Source organism: Ochotona curzoniae, unplaced genomic scaffold (genome assembly GCF_017591425.1).
Source record: "Ochotona curzoniae isolate NIBS_2020 unplaced genomic scaffold, NIBS_Ocur_1.0 scaffold_274, whole genome shotgun sequence".
Classification (NCBI taxonomy): Eukaryota; Metazoa; Chordata; class Mammalia; order Lagomorpha; family Ochotonidae; genus Ochotona; species Ochotona curzoniae.
The window spans coordinates 4634677-4656829 of record NW_024467101.1 but is presented as its reverse complement, the minus strand read 5'-3'; the positions used below and the strand labels follow the sequence as shown (position 1 = coordinate 4656829).

Below are 22153 nucleotides of genomic sequence, written 5' to 3'. Positions count from 1 at the left end.
CAGGCAGGCCCCACAGACATGGTGCACCCTGTCTGGACACAGGCACCAGAGACTCAACCTAGAAACACGATGGAGAGATGGAGCTAGGAGATATAGGAGGCCCAAGCTGGTTAAGCTGACAGCAAAGGGGCACCAGATGCCACGGTCTGTGCTGGAGGACAAACCCTGTTCCAGGTTGCCAGGGTCACTTCAGATGATGTGTGTGACATAAATCCCGGACAGGCTGAAGCCCGGAAACAGATGCATGCTGGCATGTTGGGAGGTGCACCTCTGCCAAAGAAGAGTGAGCTAGCACTTCAGCCAGTTGCAGGTGGGCAGCAAAGGCTGAGGAGGAAGTCAGAGGCACTCCTGGGCCCACATGGCTCCCTGCCCAGCCACAGCATCAGCATGTGCCTCTCTGTCCGGAACGACGACACCTAAAGAACCATTCCCGGTTTCTGCTCCTGTTTGTAGCTATGAACATCAAGCTCCATGAGAGAAAGGGAAGCAGCAGGAGGCAGTACCCTGTCTGTGTCCTACATAGAACCCTGCTGCTCCCTGGGCACCAGCTGCTCACAGTCCACAGTTCACTCAGCTCAGGTTCACTCCCCTCTTTCTTCCTTCCGGGATCTCATGTGCCAGCTGCACGAGGCTTTGCCCAGGACCTGGCTCCACCTTAGAACAGCCTGGACTACTTTCCCAAACCCTTTCCATTCTCCCCACACTGGGTTTGCAGCCTCGGCAGTAGACTGGCACGGCCACTCCTCTGTCCCCTGAAAACAGAATCCTGCCATCCTGCCAATAATCACAAGGAAATGAAGGTGAGCTGTCACTCAAGGAGGCAGCTGCCACCCGAATGGAGGGTGCAGTTCCATGGGTGACACAGAAGGACAACAGGTCACGGTGAGAGGCCAACACAACCAAGCCAGGAGCTCCTCGCCGGAGAGCCAGGAGCAGGCGAGGAGCAAACCAGTGTCAGCTCAGGTGTGGGGAAGCCAAAATGACCAGTCTGCCATAGTCCTGTCCAATATCTTTGTTGTGCTCACAGAAGGGCAGGAGCCTATGGTGCTGCAGGGCTGACAGCAGCACAAACTGATTAGGAACCTGGGGGTTACTTGCTGAGTGGGGTTGCTCACTAAGTGAGCTGAATGTGACCAGCCCAACCTGGCTCAGGACACACGGCCCCCAGATGTGCCCCATGCTCCATAAAGTCCCTTGGGCCACCTCGAAGCTGCCCAGGCAGGTTCCAACTAGTCCCTGGCTTAAGCCTCCTCCTGGCCATCAACATCACGAGACCCTGGAGCTCATCCCAGGGCTTCTGAGGATGCCTTCAGTATCCCAACCTGCTTCTAGAACACAGTGTGGCCTCAAGCCCTGCCTGAGCAGTCACAAGTGAGCCACCAGAAAAACCTGTTGATAACTTCATCTTCTGCACCCAGCACCCATGCCAGGAACCTGGGGCTTCTTTCTCCCCACCGCAAGAGTTATTTATTCAGTTTTTTTTTTTTCTTTATTTTTGAAAGGTTGAGTTAGACAGGGAGAGATCCTCCATCCACTTTGGTCCACTATGGCTGCAACCCAGATGGCTGTTAACTGTTGGAGTGGGGCTGGGCTAGGCTGAAGTCCACCTGGGGATCTCCCACATGGGTAGTAGCAGGGGCTCCCACAGCCATGGACCAGGTTCCACTGCTTTGCAAGGTGCATTAGCAGAAAGCTGGACAGGAAGTGGAACAGCTGAGACTCAAAGCAGCATCCATACAGGATGCCAGCGCTGCAAGTGGTGGCTTCACCGAACGCTGGCCTACCCCTCCACTTCCTTCCCAGTTGCCACCTCCAGTTCCCTAGGAAGTTCAAATCCTTGCCCCACCTCAACTGAGGCATTCCCTCCTAAAGTACCGGTCTCCAGTTTTCCACTGTTGCCTCCATCGCCTCCACCAGCCTCCTAAGTCATGTGACCACCAGTGAGCCTGGAAGCAGCAAACTATGCCCTCACTGCACACAGCCACACAGGCAGCCTGGCCAAGAGTCCACTGAGGAGCTCCCTCCAGTGACCACACTCAGGGGACGGGGGGCCAGGGACTCTGCTGCTTTGCACACTCCCTCACTGTCCCACAAGCCCCGTTAGGGCCTCCCACTTAGTACCCACTCTATCTACGTCAAAGAAGCCCTGTAGGAGTCACTGGTTCCTGTGTGGGGTTCCACTGTCCTAACAAACACTGAAAGTGGAAACCATGGCACCCACTCTATGTGGCAGGCAGCCGTCGGTGTGGGAGGATACCCGGCCGTTTCCACACAAGCAATGGGCTGTCACACATTCTGATGGGCTGTGACAGGCACATACAAGTAGGAGAGGCCAGGTGGCCAGGAAAAGGCGCCATGGCCTGAGGCTTACAGAACCCAGGCAGCGAGTCTGGCAGCGAGCACACTGGCCATTCTCCAGCTCTGGGGCCCAGGGAGACACTCCATGCCCCAGTGACCCCTCATCAATGAGCGCCCAGAAGGGCTGTAGCCAAGCTGCAGAGCTCCTATTCAGCATGAACTTGTGGGTTCTCACCACCTCCCAACCCCAAACTAGGGGCTCAATTTATCAGCACAGATCTAGCTGCCTGCCCTTATCATCTGAATCCATGTAGAAGAAAGCAGAGAGAAGGCCAGAATCCTAAAGGTTCACACAGACATCAGGTTCCAGGTTCGAGGCCTCTGGCAGCTAATCCCTCAGCACCTTCCTACAGTTCACACATGAGGTCCTGGCCACACGAGAAGCACTAAGTGCATGTGTGTTCAAGAAATGGGTCAGAGAATAACCCACATGACTGTGCGGCGGGACAGCTTCCCAGAATATCTGCGCGGCTCGCAGATGTCAGTGTGACCCCCTTCCCAAGAGATGATGGAGCAGGAGCGCCTGCAGCAGCTCAGGAGCACGCCCCTCACGCCAGCCAGGCACATGAGATGGGGCTAGGGAAAGAACTGACTGGGCGACTGCCACCACCAGTGTATGTGTAGGCTAATATGAGTGAAAGCCTGAGCTGGACCACACACTGACTGGCACACACAGGAATCAGACCTGGGGTCACCTCTGGTAAGGTCTCTTTGGAGACCCCTCAACTAGACCACTGGACTCCAACCACAGGGAAAATCACAGAATCTGTGTGGTTTGACCGTGGAGTGCATGTATCAGAATCGGGTCTCCTCGGTCATTGAATCCTGTGTAGTGGACGGTACACCCAAAAGCACATGGGTGCATGGCAACCGGTTCAGAGTCCTGCAGAGGACGTCTAGTACCACGGAGAGCAGAACAAACTGAACAGCTTTCACAGCCAAGCTTCCACAGCGAATATCTCGCCAAGTAGAGACTCTTAGGTGGACTATCAGCCAATGGACCTCGGAAGGTTGCCTTCAATCTTGGAGCAAGAAAATCAATAGCGTTTCAGAACTATCGAAACCACTTAAGCGGAACCCTCAGAACATGCTCCACATTGGGCATCCTGGGATGATGGCAGGTAGCAGTCCCCCATTCATGGGTACTGATTCAGTTGGGCTGCTAAGACCAGCCCTCACCCCTTTTCTCCCCACTTCCCTCAGAAACAGGAAGAAAAAAGCAGATTGAAAACAGTTATTCATTTTCCCCCATTCCTTGACCCTCCCTACCCTAATCGGCGATCCACATGGGCATGCATCCTTTTTAACTATGTAAACATCATCAAAAATACATTTTAAAATTTTTTAAAAAAAAAAGGAAAGTCCAGCCCAGCCGTGACTGCTGTGGCCATGTGGGGCACTTTACCAGCAAATGGAAGATCTCTTTTTCCCTCTTGATTTCTCCATTCTTCCCTTCCTCTAATTCTACCTTTTAAATAAATAAGCAAGTCCTTTCTTTTTAAAGAATTGTTTAAAAATTTTTTATTGGAAAGACAGAAATACAGAGAGAAGGAAATACAGAGAGAGAAAGATCCTCTGTCCACTGGTTCACCCCGCAAGCGGCTGCATCGGCTCTTGGAGCTGAGCCGATCTGAAGCCAGGAGCCTCGTGCTTGTTCTGGTCTCCCACGCGGGTGCAGGGTCCCAAGGCCCCAGGCCATCCTCAACTGCCCTCCCAGGCCACAAGCAGGGAGCTGGATGGGAAGTGGAACCAATGGGACACAAACTAGCACCCACATGAGTTCCTGGCGCACATAAGGTGAGGACCCCAGCCACTAGCGCTACCGCGCCGGTCACAGTCCTTTCTTTTTAAAAATAAGAAAAGAATCAATCAATGTCCAGAAAACTGGGTACAGATCCCCTCCCCCACGCCCCAGGAAAAAGAATATAACTGCACAATGCTCCCTGCCCAGCTGTGGATACCACTGAATGAATTTAAACTATAAGCATTCATTGGTCAGTTTCGTAGCACAGAGTTTTAGCTTACTGCCTGCAACACTTGCATCCCACATGAGCACCAATTCGAGTCCCAGCTGCTCCAACTTTCAATCCAGCTCCTTGCTAACAGGCCTGGGAAAGCAGCAGCAGATGGCCCAAGTGCTAAGGCCGCTGAATGAGCCCCAGGCTCCTGGTTCCTGCCTAGCCCAGCCCCACTGCAGGAGTGAATGATCAAAGATCATTTTATTCCCCTTTCCCTGTAATTCTGCCTTCCCAATAAATAAAATTAAATCTTTTTTTTAAGATTTATTTATTTATTGGAAAGTCAGATATACAGAGAGGAGGAGAGACAGAGAGGAAGAGCTTCTGTCCGATGATTCACTCCCCAAGTGACCGCAATGGCCAGTGCTGAGCCGATCCGAAGCCAGGAGCCAGGAACTTCTTCCGGGTCTCCCATGCAGGTGCAGGTTCCCAAAGCTTTGGGCCGTCCTCGACTGCTTTCCCAGGCCACAAGCAGGGAGCTGGATGAGAGGCAGGGCCACTGGGACATGAACCAGCACCATATGGGCTCCTGACCTGTTCAACGCTAGGACTTTATCCACTACGCTATCACACCGGGCCCTAAAATTAAATCTTTTTTTTAAATTTATTTATTCTTTTTTCAATCTTGACATAATTAGGGTAAAAAGGTTCAAGCACTACAGGAAGATGGGCAAGGCAATTAGTTCTGTATTGTTTCCTTATTATATTGGCGTAAAAGGGGATTTTAAGGGGAAAGCCCCACCTATCCTCCCACCCACCCCAGGTCCCAGATGAGGGGCATGCTCCGAGGGTCTTGCTCAAGTGGTTTTGATAGTTCAACAGTTCTGAATTGCTGCCACTCTCACCACTCCAAGCACGATGAGGTCGTCGGAGAATCCACTGAGGAAAGCAAGGGCTGGCACTGTGGCATGCTGGGCTGTCTTTTTCAACAGCACTGGCATCCCACATGGGTGCTATTTCCTGTACCACCCACTCTACTTCCAAATCAGCTCCCGATTTAAGGCCTAGGAAGGCAGCAGAGGATGGTCCAACTGCTTGGCACCTGCACCCAGGTGGGAAATCTGGAAGAGGCTCCTGGCTTCAGATCAGCTCAGCCCTGGACACTGTGGCCATCCTGGGAGTGAATCAGCAGATGGAAGCCCTCTCTCTCTTTCAAATAAAGATAGATAAATAGATATAGATAATTTAGAAAATAGATAAGATGCAAGCACTCATTCTCAGTTTACCCAGAAGGTAAACTACTGAGAGGGGGAAGGGAAGAGAGAGAAGCAGAAGAAACTGGTGGGGAAGGGACATGCTCACCAAGTCTAGGAGACCAGGGTGAAGTCAAGGGTGCAAGGCACTCGCCACCTTGGGGAGGGCTGGGATTAGAGGTTAGCCCTGCACATCCCAACTTATGAGCATGATATTAAAATCATTTAACATTCAATGACAAGATACACAAAAGGACTCTGCCACAGAGAAACGCCCGACCTACAACAACAACTGTGGAGAAAGGCCCGGCCCACCCCCTGTGCTGGAGGGCCAGAGCCTGACTCCTGCCTCCTCATTCCAGAGTCTGCATCTGAGCTGGAGGCAGCTGGGTTCCTGCCACCCATGGGGGAGCCCTGGATTGCACAGCTGGTTCCTGCCTCCAGCCCACTGGAGGCTTTTGGGGAGCAAATCAGTAGGAAGGAGTTAGCTCTCTCTGTTGGTCTCTCAAATAATTTTGTATATTTTAACATAAAGAACGGAAGGTCCTGTTCACCTTTCTAAACCTTCCTGCCTTGGCCAACACTGGACGGGAAGCTTCTGTTCCCCATGAGTGTTCCAAAAGCCCCAGCACGCATTCCTTCCACAGTGTTTCCAGTGGCTCTGGGCCACACAATGCAGGCGTGGCGGGGAGCTTAAGCCGAAGCAGCTGCCCTGCTGGAGGCTCCCTGTGCACACCTGGCTGTGCAAGCCTCTTCTCTGTCCTTGGGCAGCAGGGAACTGGTTCTGAGTCTCTAGAGAGCTGGTAACCAGCACCCCACTGCCCTTGGTCCTCTCCCAACCCCAGAGCTGGCTCGCTGCCCCAGTGGCCAGGTGGTTCAGCTCTGAGGCAGGAAACGACGAGACACCAAGTTGTTTAGTCACCAACAGTAACCAAAGCAAACACCTGGCCTCTGGACCTCACAGGTAGCTGGCTGCAAATCAGCCAAACTTCACCCCAAACAAACTGCAACTTCTTCCCTTCGCTTTGTTAGCAAAATTCTGCATTCTGGCTGTTTTACTATATAAAGAAATATACAAACGTTTTCAAACAAGATAAAAAATATATATTGGGCCCAGCGCGGTGGCCTAGTGGTTAAAATCCTTGCCTTAAATGCACCAGGATCCCATATGGGCGCAGGTTCTAATCCTGGCAGCCCCACTTCCCATCCAGCTCCCTGCTTGTGGCCTGGGAAAGCCAGTCGAGGATGGCCCAAAGCCTTGGGACTCTGCACCTGCGTGGGAGACCCAGAAGAGGCTCCTGGCTCCTGGCTTTGGATTGGTGCAGCTCCGGTCACTGTGGTCACTTGGGGAGTGAATCATCAGACAAAAAGATCTTCTCTGTCTCTCCTCCTATCTGTATATCTCCCTTGCCAATAAAAATAAATAAATCTTTTTTTAAAAAAAAAAAAAAAAGACATAAAATATGTACATATTTCAGAATCTAACCAGCCACCTACAGGTGGGAATGGATATTTTGGTCTTGCCAGAAATGTTTTAATCCTACCAGCACCAGAATCTTGACACTGTTTTCTCAGTTGTCTGATTAAGCTATCCTATGTCTATCCAGCTCTTTCCACCCACAGGGAACAAGAACAAAGAAATGACCAGTAGCATTGTGGTATAGCACGTTAAGCTGCAGCCTGCAATGCCAGCATCCCATATGAGCACTGGCTCAAGTCTCCCAGCTGCTCTACTTCTAATCCAGCTCCCTGCCAATGTACCCAGGAAAGTAGCAGAAGATGGCCTAAATGCTTGGGCTCCTGTTACCTGCAAGAGACCTGGATGAAATTTGAGGCTCCTGACCTCAGCCCCAGGAGGAACAGAAATCTTGCTCACTCTCTAACTTCCCCTTTGTAACTCTCCCTTTCAAACAAATTTTGTTTTCAAAAAAATAAAAAACAAAAAAACTAAGATCTGAAAGAAAGGCTACTGCCCTTGAGATGCCACGCGGCCATCAGATGCTTCAACCTCAAAACCACCAGGCAAGGGCCTGGCACAACATCCTTGCCTTGCACGCGCCAGGATCCCACACGGGCACGGTTCTAATCCCAGCTGCTCCACTTCCCATACAGCTCCTGCCTGTGGCCTGGGACAGCAGTAGAGGATGGCCCAAAGCCTTGGGACCCTGCACCCATTTGGGAGACCTGGAAGAAGTTCAGCTCTAGTTATTGCCGCCACATGGGGAGTGAACCAGCAGATGGAAGATTTTTCTCTCTGCCTCTTCTTCTTTCTGTAACTCTGGCTTTAAAAAAAAAAAAAAATCCTGCCAGAAGGGGCTCTCAGCTCACACCAAGACATCAGAAAACACTCATCTCCCATCGCGGTGCAGTATTTAAGGGAAGCCACCACGACTGGAATTGTATGTTGTCTTGTTGGACTTAAAATAGTCTGAGAAGGGGTGGAGAGAAGCAGATGGAACAATACTGGCCATATGTCACCAACACTCAAGTACTCAGCAGACTGTTCTTCTATTTTCTCTACTTCTGGGAACACTTGAAGAAAAAAAAAAACATAATGGAACTGAAAAAAGTCATCCAGTCAGTCAAATGCTTGTCTCAAGCACACAGGAAGGCTGTGCATGGTCCACACGTCCTGTGAACAGAGGCTGCAGGCACACAGGGGCAGCAGGAGCCCACCCAGGCAGAGCATCCAACTGAAACCAGGAGAAACCCACCCAAAACTGCATGCCCAGTTACCACCTAGCTCCAGCCATAAAATGCATGTGTACATTTACACATCTACAACACAAAGCTAGAAGCACATTCAGCATGAGAGGAAGTATGTCAGTACTAACCCTATCTGGGCAGGGAGATTATAGAAAGCCTCTTCCTGTTTTTCAGTCCTCCACAATGTTATCGGGACAGGCACGAGGCACTACACCCCTAAGTCCTGAATGCAATCACAGACGCAGGAGGGCCCAAAGGGCCGAGACTGCCAGGACTGGCGGCATCTGCCCCTCACTCCCAGACAGTCTTTGTCCAGGTCTGCTCTGCCCGCCACACCCCTCCTCAGGGCCCTCTGCTCCACTCTCCTGCACTCCACCTGGCAGGCGGGCCTCCAGAATGGCCCACCCACTTGCTCCTGCAGCAGGAAGAGCACTCCCCCAGGCCTGCTCCCACATTTCCTGCTGCCTGTTGGTATTTTGGCTCAGAGGGGTGGGCGGCTCTCCCACATCCTCACTTCACACTGATCCCCTCAGAATCAATACGCAGTCAAGGGTCCTCACCTAGCAGGACACACACCTATGTCCCTCCTCTCTCTCTACACACACACATACACAAACACCCCATAGCTTCTTTGCTTACAGGTTCTCTCCCTCTTAAACCCGTCTGTCTATCCTTACCATCAGGGCAGCCAATGGGTATCAACCTCAAGTAAGCAAGCAAAATCAACAGGGGGCCTGTCATAAAGGCAGGTGCTGACAAGGATATTAAGCAAACAGAACTGCACAGTGCTGGTGGGAATGTAAACGGATCCACCTGGGGGAAACATTCGGCAGAGCACGTTGAACCCTCTAACCCAGCCACGCATGCTGCTGACGGGACCAAAACCACTCCTGGCGCCACCTGCAATGCAGCCAACAACTGGGACTATGCCAACGTCCCCTAAGCACCCAACGCAAAACTGACCTGGCGCACACACTACAGAGTAACCGCTGCTCACAAGGATGATTCCACAGCCCTGACACTGAACAAGAATGCACATGCTGGGTCTCCAGTGACGGGAAGTTGAAGAACAATCAAAGGTGTCCCTGGGCCAGGAAGTCAGGGCAGGTGAGGAGGAGGAGGAGGTCGGCCATGGCCAGAGGACAGAGAGGGACAATCTGGCAGCTGTGTGGACACTGCTGTGTGAACAGAGGCCAACACTGGAGACAGGTGTTGCGGTGTACACCACAGCAGGCATGTAGCCCCAGGAAACAAGCGAAGCTGCTGAGCCCAGCCCCGCCCTAGGGTGCTGGCTGGCAGGGCTTCTGGTCTGAAACCATGCTCCTGAATGCTGATCAAAGCGGACTGAGAGCTCCTCAGAGGCCCGTGGTGACCAACAGCAAATGGCAGGTTCCTTCTGATTCACCACAGGAGTCCTACCCCGCAAAGCAGACACATCATTCCTTCCAGGAGCCCCTCTGGGGAGGACCGAAAGGAGGCAGGCAGATAGAGCAGCAGCATGGAAGAAGGCGGACAGCATGTGCTCAGAGGTGAGACCCCTTCAGGACCCTAGCCCTCGGTCCCTGGACCACTCTGGCCATTCCTCTCCGACTGTAGACACCCAGTCCGTCCCCTCAGACTGATGAGGGATGAGGAGGAGAAGGCAGCCTCGGGAAGTCGGACAGGACCCAGCATAGAAAGACTGCACGGAGAGAGCCAGGGAATCCTGGGAACAGGTGACCCAGGACTTAAAAGCTTTTTTTTTTTTTAATTAATCTTTAAGAGACAGGGCTTTCATATTAGTTTATTCACCAAGCCAGAAGCAGAGAACTCAATGCAAGTTTCCTATGTAGATGCCAGGGACCTAACTAAAGGCAGAGTGTAGGGTCTGGCGTGATGGCTTAGTAGCTAAATCCTCACCTTGTGTGTGCTGAGATCCCATGTGGATGCTGGTTCATGTCCTGACTGCTCCACTTCCCATCCAGCTCCCTGCTTGTGGCCTGGGAAAGAAGTAGAGGATGGCTCAAAGCCTTGAGACCCTGCACCCATGTGGGAGACCCAGAAGAAGTTAACTGGCTTCAGATAGGCTCACTTGGCTCCACCCACTGGTGCCACTTGGGGAGTGAAGCAGTGGATAGAAGACCTCTCTGCCTCCCCTTCTCTCTGTAAATCGGCCCTTCCAGTCAAAATAAATAAATCTTAAAAAAAACAAAACAAAACAAAACAAGATAGAATGGGGTGGGGAAGGAAGGGATGGTAAGACGTTTCACCCACTGGTTCTCTTATCAAATGCCAGCAACAGTCAATAGCCAGGGCTTGGCCAGGCTGGAGCAAGGATTCCAGGGCTCCAGCCCCGTCCTGGACTCTCCCATGGGTGGCAGAGACCTACGTACCTGGGTCATCTTTTGCCGCCTCCTAGGATGCTGGATTCGAAGTGGGGTAGTCAGGATTTGAACTTGTACCCTGCTAAGGGATAGGAGCATTTGAAGTGGTGACTTAAGCCACAGCAATTGCTCTGCAACCTGAACATCTGAGCATCGCTTGCTGCTACTTATGGTGTATGTTAGCAGAAGACTGGAACTGGGAGCAGAGCCAAGAACTGAACCCAGGCATTCTGTTAAGGTCCCAAGCGGCATTTTAGCTGCTGGACCAAACACCTGCCCTCGACCCAGGACTTTGACCTGCAAACCTCTGTCCATGTGAAACAATCTCACACTCAAAATAAAACTTTGGCCTTGGGGGCTCATGCTGTGAAGCAGCCCATTAAGTCATCATCCACAAATGCCAACATCCCACGTTAAGGGTATCAGTTCCAGGGGCCCAGCGCAGTGGCCTAGTGGATAAAGTCCTTGCCTTGCACACGCTGGGATCCCGTATGGGCACTGATTCTAATCCCCGTGGCCCTGCTTCCCATCCAGATCCCTGCTTGTGGCTTGGGAAAGCAGTTGAGGACAGCCCAAAGCCTTAGGACTCTGCATCTGCCTGGAAGACTCGGAAAAAGCTCCTGGCTCCTGGCTTCAGATCGCATAGCTCCAGCTGTTGCGGTCACATGGGGAGTGAATTATCGGATGGAAGATCTTCCTCTCTGTCTCTCCTCCTCTCTATATTTGACTTTTTCAATAAAAATCAATCTTTAAAAAAAAAAAAAAAGTACCAGTTCCAGTCACAGCTATACCACTTTCAGTCTAGCTCCCTGTCAATTTGCTCGAGAAAGCAATGAAGATGAGCCAAGTACTTGGTTTGGTCCCTGCCCACTACACGGGGAACTAGATGGCAGTTCTGGGATGCCAGCTTAGCCTGGCCTACCCCAGCCGTCGTGGCCATTTGGGGAAGAGCTCGCTCATTCTCTGTCACTCTACCTTTCAGATAAGTTAAATTTCAATAACATCTGGGGTTTACAGAGGTCAAGCGTTTTCTCCAGAAACTCACTATCGCACATCGCAGTGACTCCACCTTGCGCATTTAACTCATCTGATCACGGGACCCTGACTAACAGCCCCGCAGCCAAGTTACGGAGAGATTTATTATTGAAGCTGAAGTGAGCGTTTCCCCTGCGAGGGCTGTTTTAGAAGCACTGATGGCTTGGCTGCTGGTTTATTCTTCAGGATTAGGTGCTCATGTGCTTATCCGTTAAAACACAATCAACTCCAGCTGATCATTTTTAGTAGCCTAGCTGCTTAAGTCTTCGCCTTGTACGCACCAGGATCCCACATGAGCACAGGTTCTAATCCCGGCAGCTCTACTTCCCATCCAGCTCCCTGCCTGTGGCCTGGGAAAGCAGTCGAGCACGGCCCAAAGCCTTGAGACCCTGCACCCATGGGGGAGACCTGGAGGAAGTTCCTGGCTCCTGGCTTCGGATCTGTGCAGCTCCAGGTATTGTGGTCACTTGGGAAGTGAATCAACAGACAGAAGATCTTCCCCTCCATCTCTCCTCCTCTCTGTACACATGACTTTCCAATAAAAATAAAATAAATCTTTTTTTTTTTAAATCAACTAATAACCTGTATTCTCTTCATCCTTATTTTAAAAAGAAAAGACCTTTTATTTATTTGAAATGCAGTTGCAAAGACAGAGAGGTCACCGGTTCACTCCTCCCTCCTCCCCAAAAGAAGAAAACACAAAAGCAGTAATTGCAGGCCAAAGCCAGGCATTCCATTCAGGTCTCTGACGTGTGTGGCAGAGGTTCAAGCACTGGGACCATCTTCGGTTGCCTTCCTAGGTACGTTAGCAGAGAGCTAAATCGTGAGTGCAGCCCCGGAGACTCACACTGGTCCTCTGATATGGGATGGAAGCGTTACAAGTATCAGCTTAACTCACTGTGCCACAACATTAGTCCCTCTCTTCATCTTTAAGTACAGTTCTCAACTAGAGAGAGCGCATGCGGCTCAGAGCCCAAGGAGCACTGACCACCCAAACTCCAGTAAGCCATGCTTTCCACAACCTGACAGTGAGTACACGCCTCATCCAAGGCAAGACACTGCTGGAGCCAGGAGCCCAGGCCCCTCATCCAAACAAGTCCAATGCCACCAGCAAAACAAAAAGCAGCAACGATTTAAGTTGCCCCTGGGATGCCCACCTGTCATATCAGCTCTACTTGTGATGGCAGTGTCCTGCTAACACGCACCCCGGGAGCACGCATGAAGGCTGAGGTAGTTGGGCTGTGGCCACTCACATGGGAAACCTTGATTGAATGCCAGGCTCCTGGCTTTGGCTGGACAAACCTTCAACTATTGGAACTATCTGGAGAGTGAACCAGCAGATGAAGATCAAACAATACTGTTCTCTCTTGGCCATTCAACTATTTTTTTAAATTAATTTTCAATTATTTTTTTTTAAAAGGGTCTGCTGCAGCAACCTAGTTGACTAAAGTCCTCTTCTTACACATGCCAAGATCCCATATGGGCACCAGTTCATGCCTTGGTGGTCCCGCTTCCCATCCACCTCCCTGCTTGTGACCTGGGAAAGCAGTCGAGGACGGCCCAAAGCCTTGGGTCTCTGCGCCTACATGGGAGACCTGGAAGAAATTCTGGGCTCCTGGCTTCGAATTGGCTTAGCTCCAGACGTTGCGGTCACTTGGGGAGTGAATCATCGGATGGAAGATTTTCCTCTCTGTCTCTCCTCCTATCTGCCTTTCTTATAAAAATAAATATGTCTTAAAAAAAAAAAAAACTGTAAAGTGGCTCAGTACAAGGGCTCAACTGCCTTACTCCCCATCTTCAAGTGCCAGCATCTCCTATTGGCACTGGTTCATGTCCTAGCTGCTCCACTTCCCATCCAGCTCTCTGCTTGTGGCCTGGGAAAGTAGCTGAGGACAGCCCACAGCCTTGGCACCCTGCTCCCATGTGGGAGACCTGGAGGAAGTTCTGGTCTCCTGGCTTCAGACTCCCTCAGCTCCAGCTGTTGCAGTCACTTAGGGAATTAACCAGAGGGTGGAAGATCTTTCTCTGTCTCTCCTCTCTGTAAATCTGCCTTTCTAATAAAAATAAATAAATCTTTAAATGATGATAACAATTAGTAAAAACAGTAAGATCTAGCTCATTTCTCCAGTTCACATCAGGATGCCCTCATTGAGGGCTCTAGAAAGTCAGGAGGAAATAGGAGCCACCACAGGCTAAGCCACGGGAACCACGGGGAGAGTCTGAGCCAGGATCAGCACTGCCCCAAGGGAGGGGACAAGGGCCACAACAGCCCCTGGCAAAGGCACAGTGTGGCTTCTATGCCAGCTGGCAGGACAGTTTCGGACAAAGGGGACAGGGCCTCTGGCTACTCTGCAGGGGTGGAGACACGGAACTGTCCTAAGAAGGGTAACCTGCTTTCCTGCAGAGCCCAGGTGACGCAGGGCACCCACTGCACACACAGCGCAGGCACCTCAGGCAACAGAGGGCACCCACTGCACACACAGCGCAGGCACCTCAGGCGACAGAGGGCACCCACTGCACACACAGCGCAGGCACCTCAGGCGACAGAGGACACCCACTGCACACACAGCGCAGGCACTTCTGTGACACCCTGCCACAGCTACTCACAGACAAGGCCTACTTTGTCAGAAGACCTCTGGTAGCAAAAGGAAAATATGTCCATGCTTGACACATACACACACACGCTGTATACGAAAAATTTGAATGACAACTAGGCAGCTACGGAAACCAGGGCTACACCACAGGGCCTGCTGATACTGATGCAATCCGGAGTCGCCCACATCACTGCTAACAGCAGCTCGAAAACCACGACCTGCAGCGACGGCTCCCACAGGCTCCCAGAGCTGCTTCAAACGGCCCCTGCTGAGATGATGTGGCAATGAGCTTCCTTGCCAGCACCAAGTCGGAACACACTCCTGATGATGCCCTGGTTGGAAATCACCAAGAGAATGTGCTGAATCACACAGTCCTCTTGTCACCCACAGGGGTGCTGCTTCTAGAACATGCACCCACACACTCCCCGAGGACACAGAGCAAAACCTGTGGATACTCAAAACCCTTGCCCTAGCAGGCGGTAAGAGTTGATATATAACCTATACCCAGCCTCCTGTACACTCTAAATCACCTCTAAGTTACTTGCAGTAACTAATACAATGTATATGCTAGGTCAATAGCTAGGTCACTGCATCATTTAGGGAAAATAGGTATTGACTGTAATGTGCTGCCAAGGCGAGCACTATTTATTTATTTAAAAACAGAATTACAGAGGGAGAACGAGAGACTGAGGTAAAATCTCCCATCTGCTTGTTCACTCCCCAATTGGCCACAACAGCTGGAACTGTGCCACAAGCGAAGCCAGGAGCTTCTTGCGGTCTCCCACACAGGCATACCAGCAGAGAGTACGAGCCGGGGTTCTTGCTGGTACCCATGTGGGATCCTGGCACTGCAGGTGGATTACCTGCTACACCACAGTGTCAGCCCCAGATGCAGATAGAAGTACCTCCCACCTCAGTCTCACTCTTCCACATGCTTATGACAAGCAGGGATGGATCCAGCCAAAGCCAGGAGCCAGAAATCAATCCAGGTCTCTCACCCAATGAGTCACACTCTGCTACCTCCCAGGAAGTTGGAGCCAGGGCTGGGAAACCCAGGGCCACGGTTGTCCCAAGCAGCATCTTAACTGTAGGCCAAGCAAGCACTCACTGCCAGGTGCAAATCCGCCCCCCACCCACACCTGATGTTCTAGATTTCTCAACTGGTTGAAGCATGACTGTAGAACGCAGATGGTGAGAGTCGACTGGCTTTGTCACCGAACAGGTATCCAGAAAAATGGCCCCATTTTTATGTGCCCCCAGCTGAGTGGCAAGCACTTGGGTGTGGCATTCTCACCATCTGAAGTCGGCACTGCTTTCCCTGAAGGTGACCACCCAGTTGGGTCAGCCCCATCACCACGGCTCTTGAGTGGGGACTCCTGTGTGTGACAGCCTTCCTGTCAAAGCACTGTGCACTGTGGCTCATAAACCCTGGCCTGGGGAGTTCAGACTAGAGGGAGGCGAGTGTGCAGGTGGAACTCCTCACCAAGCAGTGAGCACTCAGCGTTGACTCCACAGGACACAGGCAGCCACCACAACACCCTGAACACCAAAATGACGGAGGGGAGAAGGTTGAGTTCCAGAAACAGGAGCCAGCAACTACTTCAGCTGAGGGGGTGGGTACACAGATATGGGGGGCCAGTGGGAGGAGTGGGGGAAGTATTCAGATTCTTCTTGATTTACAATTTAAACTTTCCATTGTGGGAGCCAGCATGGTGGTTCACCGGAATAACCATTACCCTGATGGCAGCAGCATCCCATATAAGCACCGGATATGATCCTGGCTGCTCTACCACCAATCCAGCTCCTTGCTTTATGGTCTGGGAAAGCAGCTGAGGATGATTCAAGTCCTTGGGACCCTGCATCCATGTGGGAGACCAGGAAGAAGCTCCTGGCTTTGGAACAGCTCAGCTCCAGCCATCCGGGGAGCAAACCAGTAGGTGGAAGTTCTCTGTCTCTCCTTCTGTCTGTAAATGTGCATTTCAAATCAAACAAGTCTTTTTTAAAAAATAATATACAAATTTTTCATTTTGAATTTTTAAAAGTTGATTAAAATTCCTTGCAATTGTTGCTGTCCGAGTACTTAATAGAAGTGACTGCCCAAAGGAATGCTTTCCAGGGACCTGGTCCCCACCGGTTTCCCCTACCAGTGGCAGAGAAGTCAACGCGTGGGCCTCGTCCTTCCCACCATGGAACGCCCAGGATACCCAGGACGGTCCATGACTGGGCCGCCACAGTCACAGGATCGCAAAGGACAGTTTAGGCTCAAAGGCCTCGGGGAGGGGGGGTCACCAACAGAAGGGAGCTGCAGCCTGTGGCAAAGGTCAAGTCAAAGACAACTAAGGCCAGCAAGCTACCTGCCCTGCATGAGATGGAGCCTAGCGTGATATGCAGGTCCAGCAGGGGCCCCCAGGCTCCTGCCCTTGGCCTGGCTGATTCCAACCTGCCTCTCCCCGCGTCCCAATCAGAACTCACACAGCTAAAGGGAGCCCGAGTCTCCTGCTGCGCTAGCATGGTCAGTCAGGCAAGTGCCTATAACATAGAGGGTGATTACAGCAGCAGGGGCATGTCCTTTCAGCCTCAGTTTCCCCATCTTACAGACAGGAGTCCTGAGTCCAACCACACAGAGGAAAACCTAAGAGAGGGATGAGTCGATGTGACCCACCTCCCGCGGCAGAGCCTGGGCACACACACTGCACATACCAGCTGCCAGTACTGCTGAGAAAACCCTGACTCCAGAGTGGGAGATTAAGACCCCCAGTCCCACCCGTCACCTCATTACCCACCCAGGGAGCTCAGCGATCCCCTCCTGAGGGCCCATCAGGAGCAGCGCCAGGGAGCTGAACAAAAGGACAAACAGCCAGGGGGTTATATACAGACTGTACCCAGAAGCCAGAGCTCTCCCTAAGACAGCAGCCAAGCTGGAGAGAAGGCAGCACGGCCCAGTAGCCTGCCCACTGCAGAGAGAGGGCCAGACTGGCACCAGAAGGGCCTGGGCTGCGGTCAGAGATGAGAGGGAAGACTACAGACAGAACTCGGTCAACACTCGCCTGGCTTCCCAGGGACACACAGGCAGGACCTATACCTGCAAACTTTGATAAATTTGTTGTTTTTCTTTTTAATTTAAAAATTCTAAATCCTCATTTTCACTTTTTTGAAAGCTTGAGAGACAAGAGGTAGGCTCACAATTTAAGGTCACTCTCTCTCCATTAAGCTCCTGGTCGAGGGTTTGTTTTGCTTTTCTGTGTTGTCTGTTTCTGGTTAAACAGCACTTGTCTTTCCGCTTGTTGCACCGGATCCTTTCCACTTCCTATGCCCCAGGCCTCCCTCGGGGCTTCATTGGAAGTGGCTGACCCTGTCTGCCCCTGGATCCCTGCTGGCACTTGGCCAGGGCCTTACAGGGCTGCCCTCCCTCATCTGTGTCTTCGCCACTCTGCATTCTGCCCAGCCTGATGTGTCCACTCAGCACTCTAGAGGTGCAGTGTGCTGGACTGAGGGCTGGGGGTGGGGGGTGGGGGCATGCAAGTCTCAAGAATAAGACAGTAGCACAGTTCAGAACTGGGAGGAAATGATAGATGAGGCCCTTTCATTGCTTCCCTGCTTACAGGCCTCCCCTACGCCATCACTACAGACCACAGACCACCGCTGGTTCTCCAGGGACCTGTGGCTCAGCCACTCCTAACACCAACTCAGCAATCCCCCACGGGGCTGCCTTGGCCAATTTCAGGGGCATCAGCTCCGGTGGTCTCCGCCAGCGTGGCAGGTATCAACCAAGGGCCACAACAACCTACCAAGTCCCTCAACCCCACCTTCCTTCCCTAGGGTGGCATGAGCTAGGCCTGGGACACCACCTTCACTGCCCACAACTACAGAATGCCCTCCCTCTGCCTGGCATGGATGTGGCCCCAAGGGCTCTGTTAGTGAAGGCTCTCCTACAGAAGGGCTTGGCCCCTCCCAAGGTCCCTGTTTCCTAGATGACTCAGGAAGGTCAAGTTCCCTTGTCACGCGGCTAGCAAGTGGAGAAAGCAGGGGATTCCAGAGTGCCACCACCCATATCGGCTCAGGTAAAAGACGCCACTGCAGGAACCGAGGGGAGGCTGGCACTTGGGCCCTGCCCTCCTCACCCAGGTGCCATGCATCACAGGATTTGGGTCCTATGGAAACCAAAACATTGGGAGAGCTAACTCACTTAGCTCTCAAAGGCAGGTGGAAGGGAGATGGCTGGGCAGGCCCCACTGAGCTAGGGCCACGGACAGAGTCCCAAAGAGAGGGACCTCCTCCTGAAAAAGAGGAAGTATCTTAAATAAATGATAATGAATTCCTCAGAGAGAGAAAAAAGCATGGAAGAAGCTGGAAGATCAGAGGCTGGGCCTGGATTGGCCAGGGGCTAAGAGAGAGCTATCTGGAGTTTCCTGCTAATGTTTAGAGAAATCACTAGCAGGTCTGCAGCCCAGCAGTGACAGCCTGAGTCCCTCAGGCTGCCTGGCACCCTCACCTTTGCCAGGCCTGGGGGGAAAGGAGTGGAGAGAGGAAGAGAACTGGACTGAGAAGAGCAGGGGGTTAAGAAGAGGCTGGGCCAGAGAAAGAGCACCTGCAAGAGATAGACCGCTTGCTCTCTATGCAGGTTGGGCCAATCAACAGGTCTGTGCCTGAAGCTCTGGCACCTGCTGGGCTGGAAACAGCCACACAGAAAAAGCAAGAGAAAGAATGTAGGCAGCCTCTGGGAACAAAGGCCGACCCCTGGCAACCCCTGGCGAATGGCCAGTCAGGAGAGAGGACTTGTCAGACACCCCCGAGGTAGGGGACAGGATGCTGCAGGATCTGACCCACAGCCTGACAGGGACTGGATTCTGCCTGCAAGCTCCCAGTCAACCCACCTATCACAGCCTCCAAGTCCCTCGGCAGAGGCCCGAGCCCAGCTGACCTGCACCTCTCTCTCAGCTACACAAACCAGCAGGTAGCTGAGCTGTGCAGTGTTCCAATGGGCATGCGTCACCATTTGTTTCTAAAGGAATACAACGTAAGAAACGGGCAAGTGACCTGGCAACCAAGGATCCGGCAGGTAGTTCTCACCGGAGCAAAAGGATGGTTCCAACGCCCAGAAGCTCCTGGGCTGCCCTACCAGCCCCCATTTGCTGGGGTGCAAACTCCTTCTTCCGGTTCCTGGTCTTTCCCAGAGAGGATCCTTGCCCTGGGGACTCGGCTTGTGGGAACTGTGAGGTGGGCTGTCCCCGAGGACTCTACTTGCAGGCCCCCAGAGCCCGGCCCATAGCCTGCCCCCCTTCCAGAGGCCCTTTGGAGGCAGCGTCCAGGGCCCCATTCCCGCCCCAGCCCGCCCAGCTTCCTTCCTTCCACACAGGCTACACCCCACCCCCTGGCGTCCAATTAGTCATCCAGGATTGCCCACACGCTCCCCTTTCTCTGGAATCTGCCTTCCTCTTTCATTTCTCCTGTGTGCAGTCCCTGGCAGCCCTGGACCATCTTCCACCTGACCACAGCAACCCACAACCCTTTTATAGAGACATGTGACAGGCAGTGGGGCCCCATCCGTTCACAGCTCCCCCAAGGGCCTCTGGCTCACCTCCCTTCTCTGTTCTGGATCCATCTCCAGGGGAGCTTCCCAACGCTGGCATCTCAAGACCTCAAGACGGGGCTGCGTGCCAAATACGTGCTCCACTCCTTAGCATAACAGCCGCACCACTAACGTGCCAGCACCTGCTCACCCTCATTCCATTAGCTCTCGAACGGTTTCGCTCCCTAACCACCAGCCCTCCCCGCAAACGCTCAAACCTAAGACCCACCCGGAACTTTCACCTGCTTGCGTTCTCCTCTACTCCTAGCCTTGCTAACCTCAAACCTTCCCTCCCGGACCTCAGCTAACACCGGCTAGCTTGCCCCTTTGCGCGAAACTCCTGCAGGATGTCGAGGCTGGAGTTTTTGCTGGGAGAAGGCACTTCACCCCAGCCCTTTCCTGACCTGTCGTTTCCTGCCATTCTAGCCTGCACCTGGTCTTGGGAAGGAGGGGTAGCTTGAGATGCAATGTCCCGCCCACCGCCCAGGGTGCAAACACCACCGGCCCATCCAATCTCTGGCTTCGCAGCCTGAAGCGCTCTCCTGAGAGGAGAAACCCCACAAGCATCCGAACTCTGCTGGAAAAAAAAACCAAAAAAACACTACATGCGCTGCCTGTTCTCCCTTTCTGTATCCACTGCGATGCAAAACACAAGAGGGATGAGACGGGTTTGGGGGGGTGGGGGAAGCAGTCTGCACCCAAGGCACACAGATGACGAATGAGAAAGCTCAGGACGATGACTCATAAAGCAGGGCTCATCGGGTCTGCCGGAGCCTCGGCCCCCCAAGACAGCGAGCGAGCACCCCGCTCCGACCCCACAGGGACCGAGGCCCGGGGGAGGAGGGCCGCGCTGCCCTCCGTGTCCGCCGCCCAAGCCCGGGGACTCGCGGGCGGAAGGTCCGGCCATCGCTCGCGCCCCCCACACACCCCCCACACCCAGCCCCGACCCCAGCCCCAGCAAGGACTCACATCTGGCTGACCAGCTTCTGCCGGAAGGCGGCGCTCCGCCAGTCCGTCTCCTGCCCCGAAACGTCCATCCCGGCGGCCACACACTGCACGCCCGCCCGCCTCCCTCGACCGCCCGCCGCCGCTGCCGCTGCCGCCGCTGCCGCCGCCGCCGCCGCCGCCGCCGCAGGCAGGCCCGAACCCGGAAGTCGTCCGCAACTCCTCGGCCACGCCGGAAGGAGCGGCGGGGTGACGGGAAATGGAGTCGCGCGCGTGGCCCTCTGGGAAATGGAGTTCCCTGGAAGCCCGCCGCGTCTGGATCCTGAGACGTTGCCGGAGACCTGGGTGTTGTACGGGGGCAGTTAACGCACCCCGCTTTCCCAGCGCTGCTCATCTCCCCAGGCGCACACCCCCAGGCGGGCGAAAGCGGTGGCTGCGTGGAGCTCCTTATTGCTTCCGATGTTTCCTGAGGCCCTACTGTGCGTTGGCCTCAGAGTCTTCCCCTATCTGGGATGCCCCCGCGGGACGTGTCCCGCTGTGCACGGAGTACCTACCAATGTACAGAAGCAGCTGTGTGCCAGCTACTGTGCGCTACCTGCGTACAGCTGCGTGTGTGCCAGCTGCTGTGCCAGTGCAGCGTTTCCAAACGTTGTCCAGAAGCCCCGCCTTCTACAGTGACCACAAAGTCATCACAGACGCTGGCATCTCAGCTGCTGCCACCCGCGGTTGTATTCTGTGAGCGTGTGGAATGGGTCGTCCTGTCATCCCCCCCCTCACCCCCGGGTCCCTTCGTTGGGAACACAGGCCAGATGGTCGCTGGACACGCCCACTCCACGGACACAAGCCTCTGCGGTTGGAGATGGATGATCGCCGGGATACTTTTTGGCAGACTGAAAGTTCCACGGCTTTTGCTTTATCTGTTTTGTCTGTGGACCTGAGAAGGGAAGTGAGGTCATGGGGATCTCGAGACCCAGTGGGCAGCAAGTCCTAGGGGGACAGCCACCTAGGGACGTCAGAGAACGTCAACTGGCACTTAGCTGGGAATATCTCTTGTCTGTTTTTAAAAGATTTATTTACCTTTATTGGAAAGTCAGATCCACAGAGAAAAGGAGAGACAAAGAGAAAGATCTTCCATCTGCTGGTTCACTCCCCAAGTGGCCGCAATGGCCAGAAATGAGCCAATCTGAAGCCAGGAGCCAGAAGCTTCTTCCGGGTCTCTCACGTGGGTGCAGGGTCCCAAGGCTTTAGGCCGTCCCCACTGATCTCCCAGACCACAAGCAGGGAGCTGGAAGGGAAGTGGAGTAGCTGGGACACAAACTGGCACCCATATAGGCTACCCTGTGCATGTAAGGTGAGATTTAGCTACTAGGTT

General features: G+C 53.2%; 1 protein-coding gene across 8 annotated transcripts in view; it reads right to left on the bottom strand.

Annotated features, from left to right (window-relative positions):
• The window catches only part of MED15 (mediator complex subunit 15), a 50749-nt gene extending 29756 nt beyond the window's left edge, over positions 1-20993 (bottom strand). For 7 of the 8 annotated variants that reach the window (XM_041003924.1, XM_041003927.1, XM_041003926.1 and 4 more), the window contains exon 1: positions 20806-20936. In XM_041003924.1, the coding sequence (XP_040859858.1) occupies positions 20806-20873 (68 nt within the window). In that variant the 5' untranslated portion in view covers positions 20874-20936. The other variant, XM_041003929.1, reaches the window with a different exon arrangement.
• Between the last annotated feature and the right edge of the window lie 1160 nt (positions 20994-22153).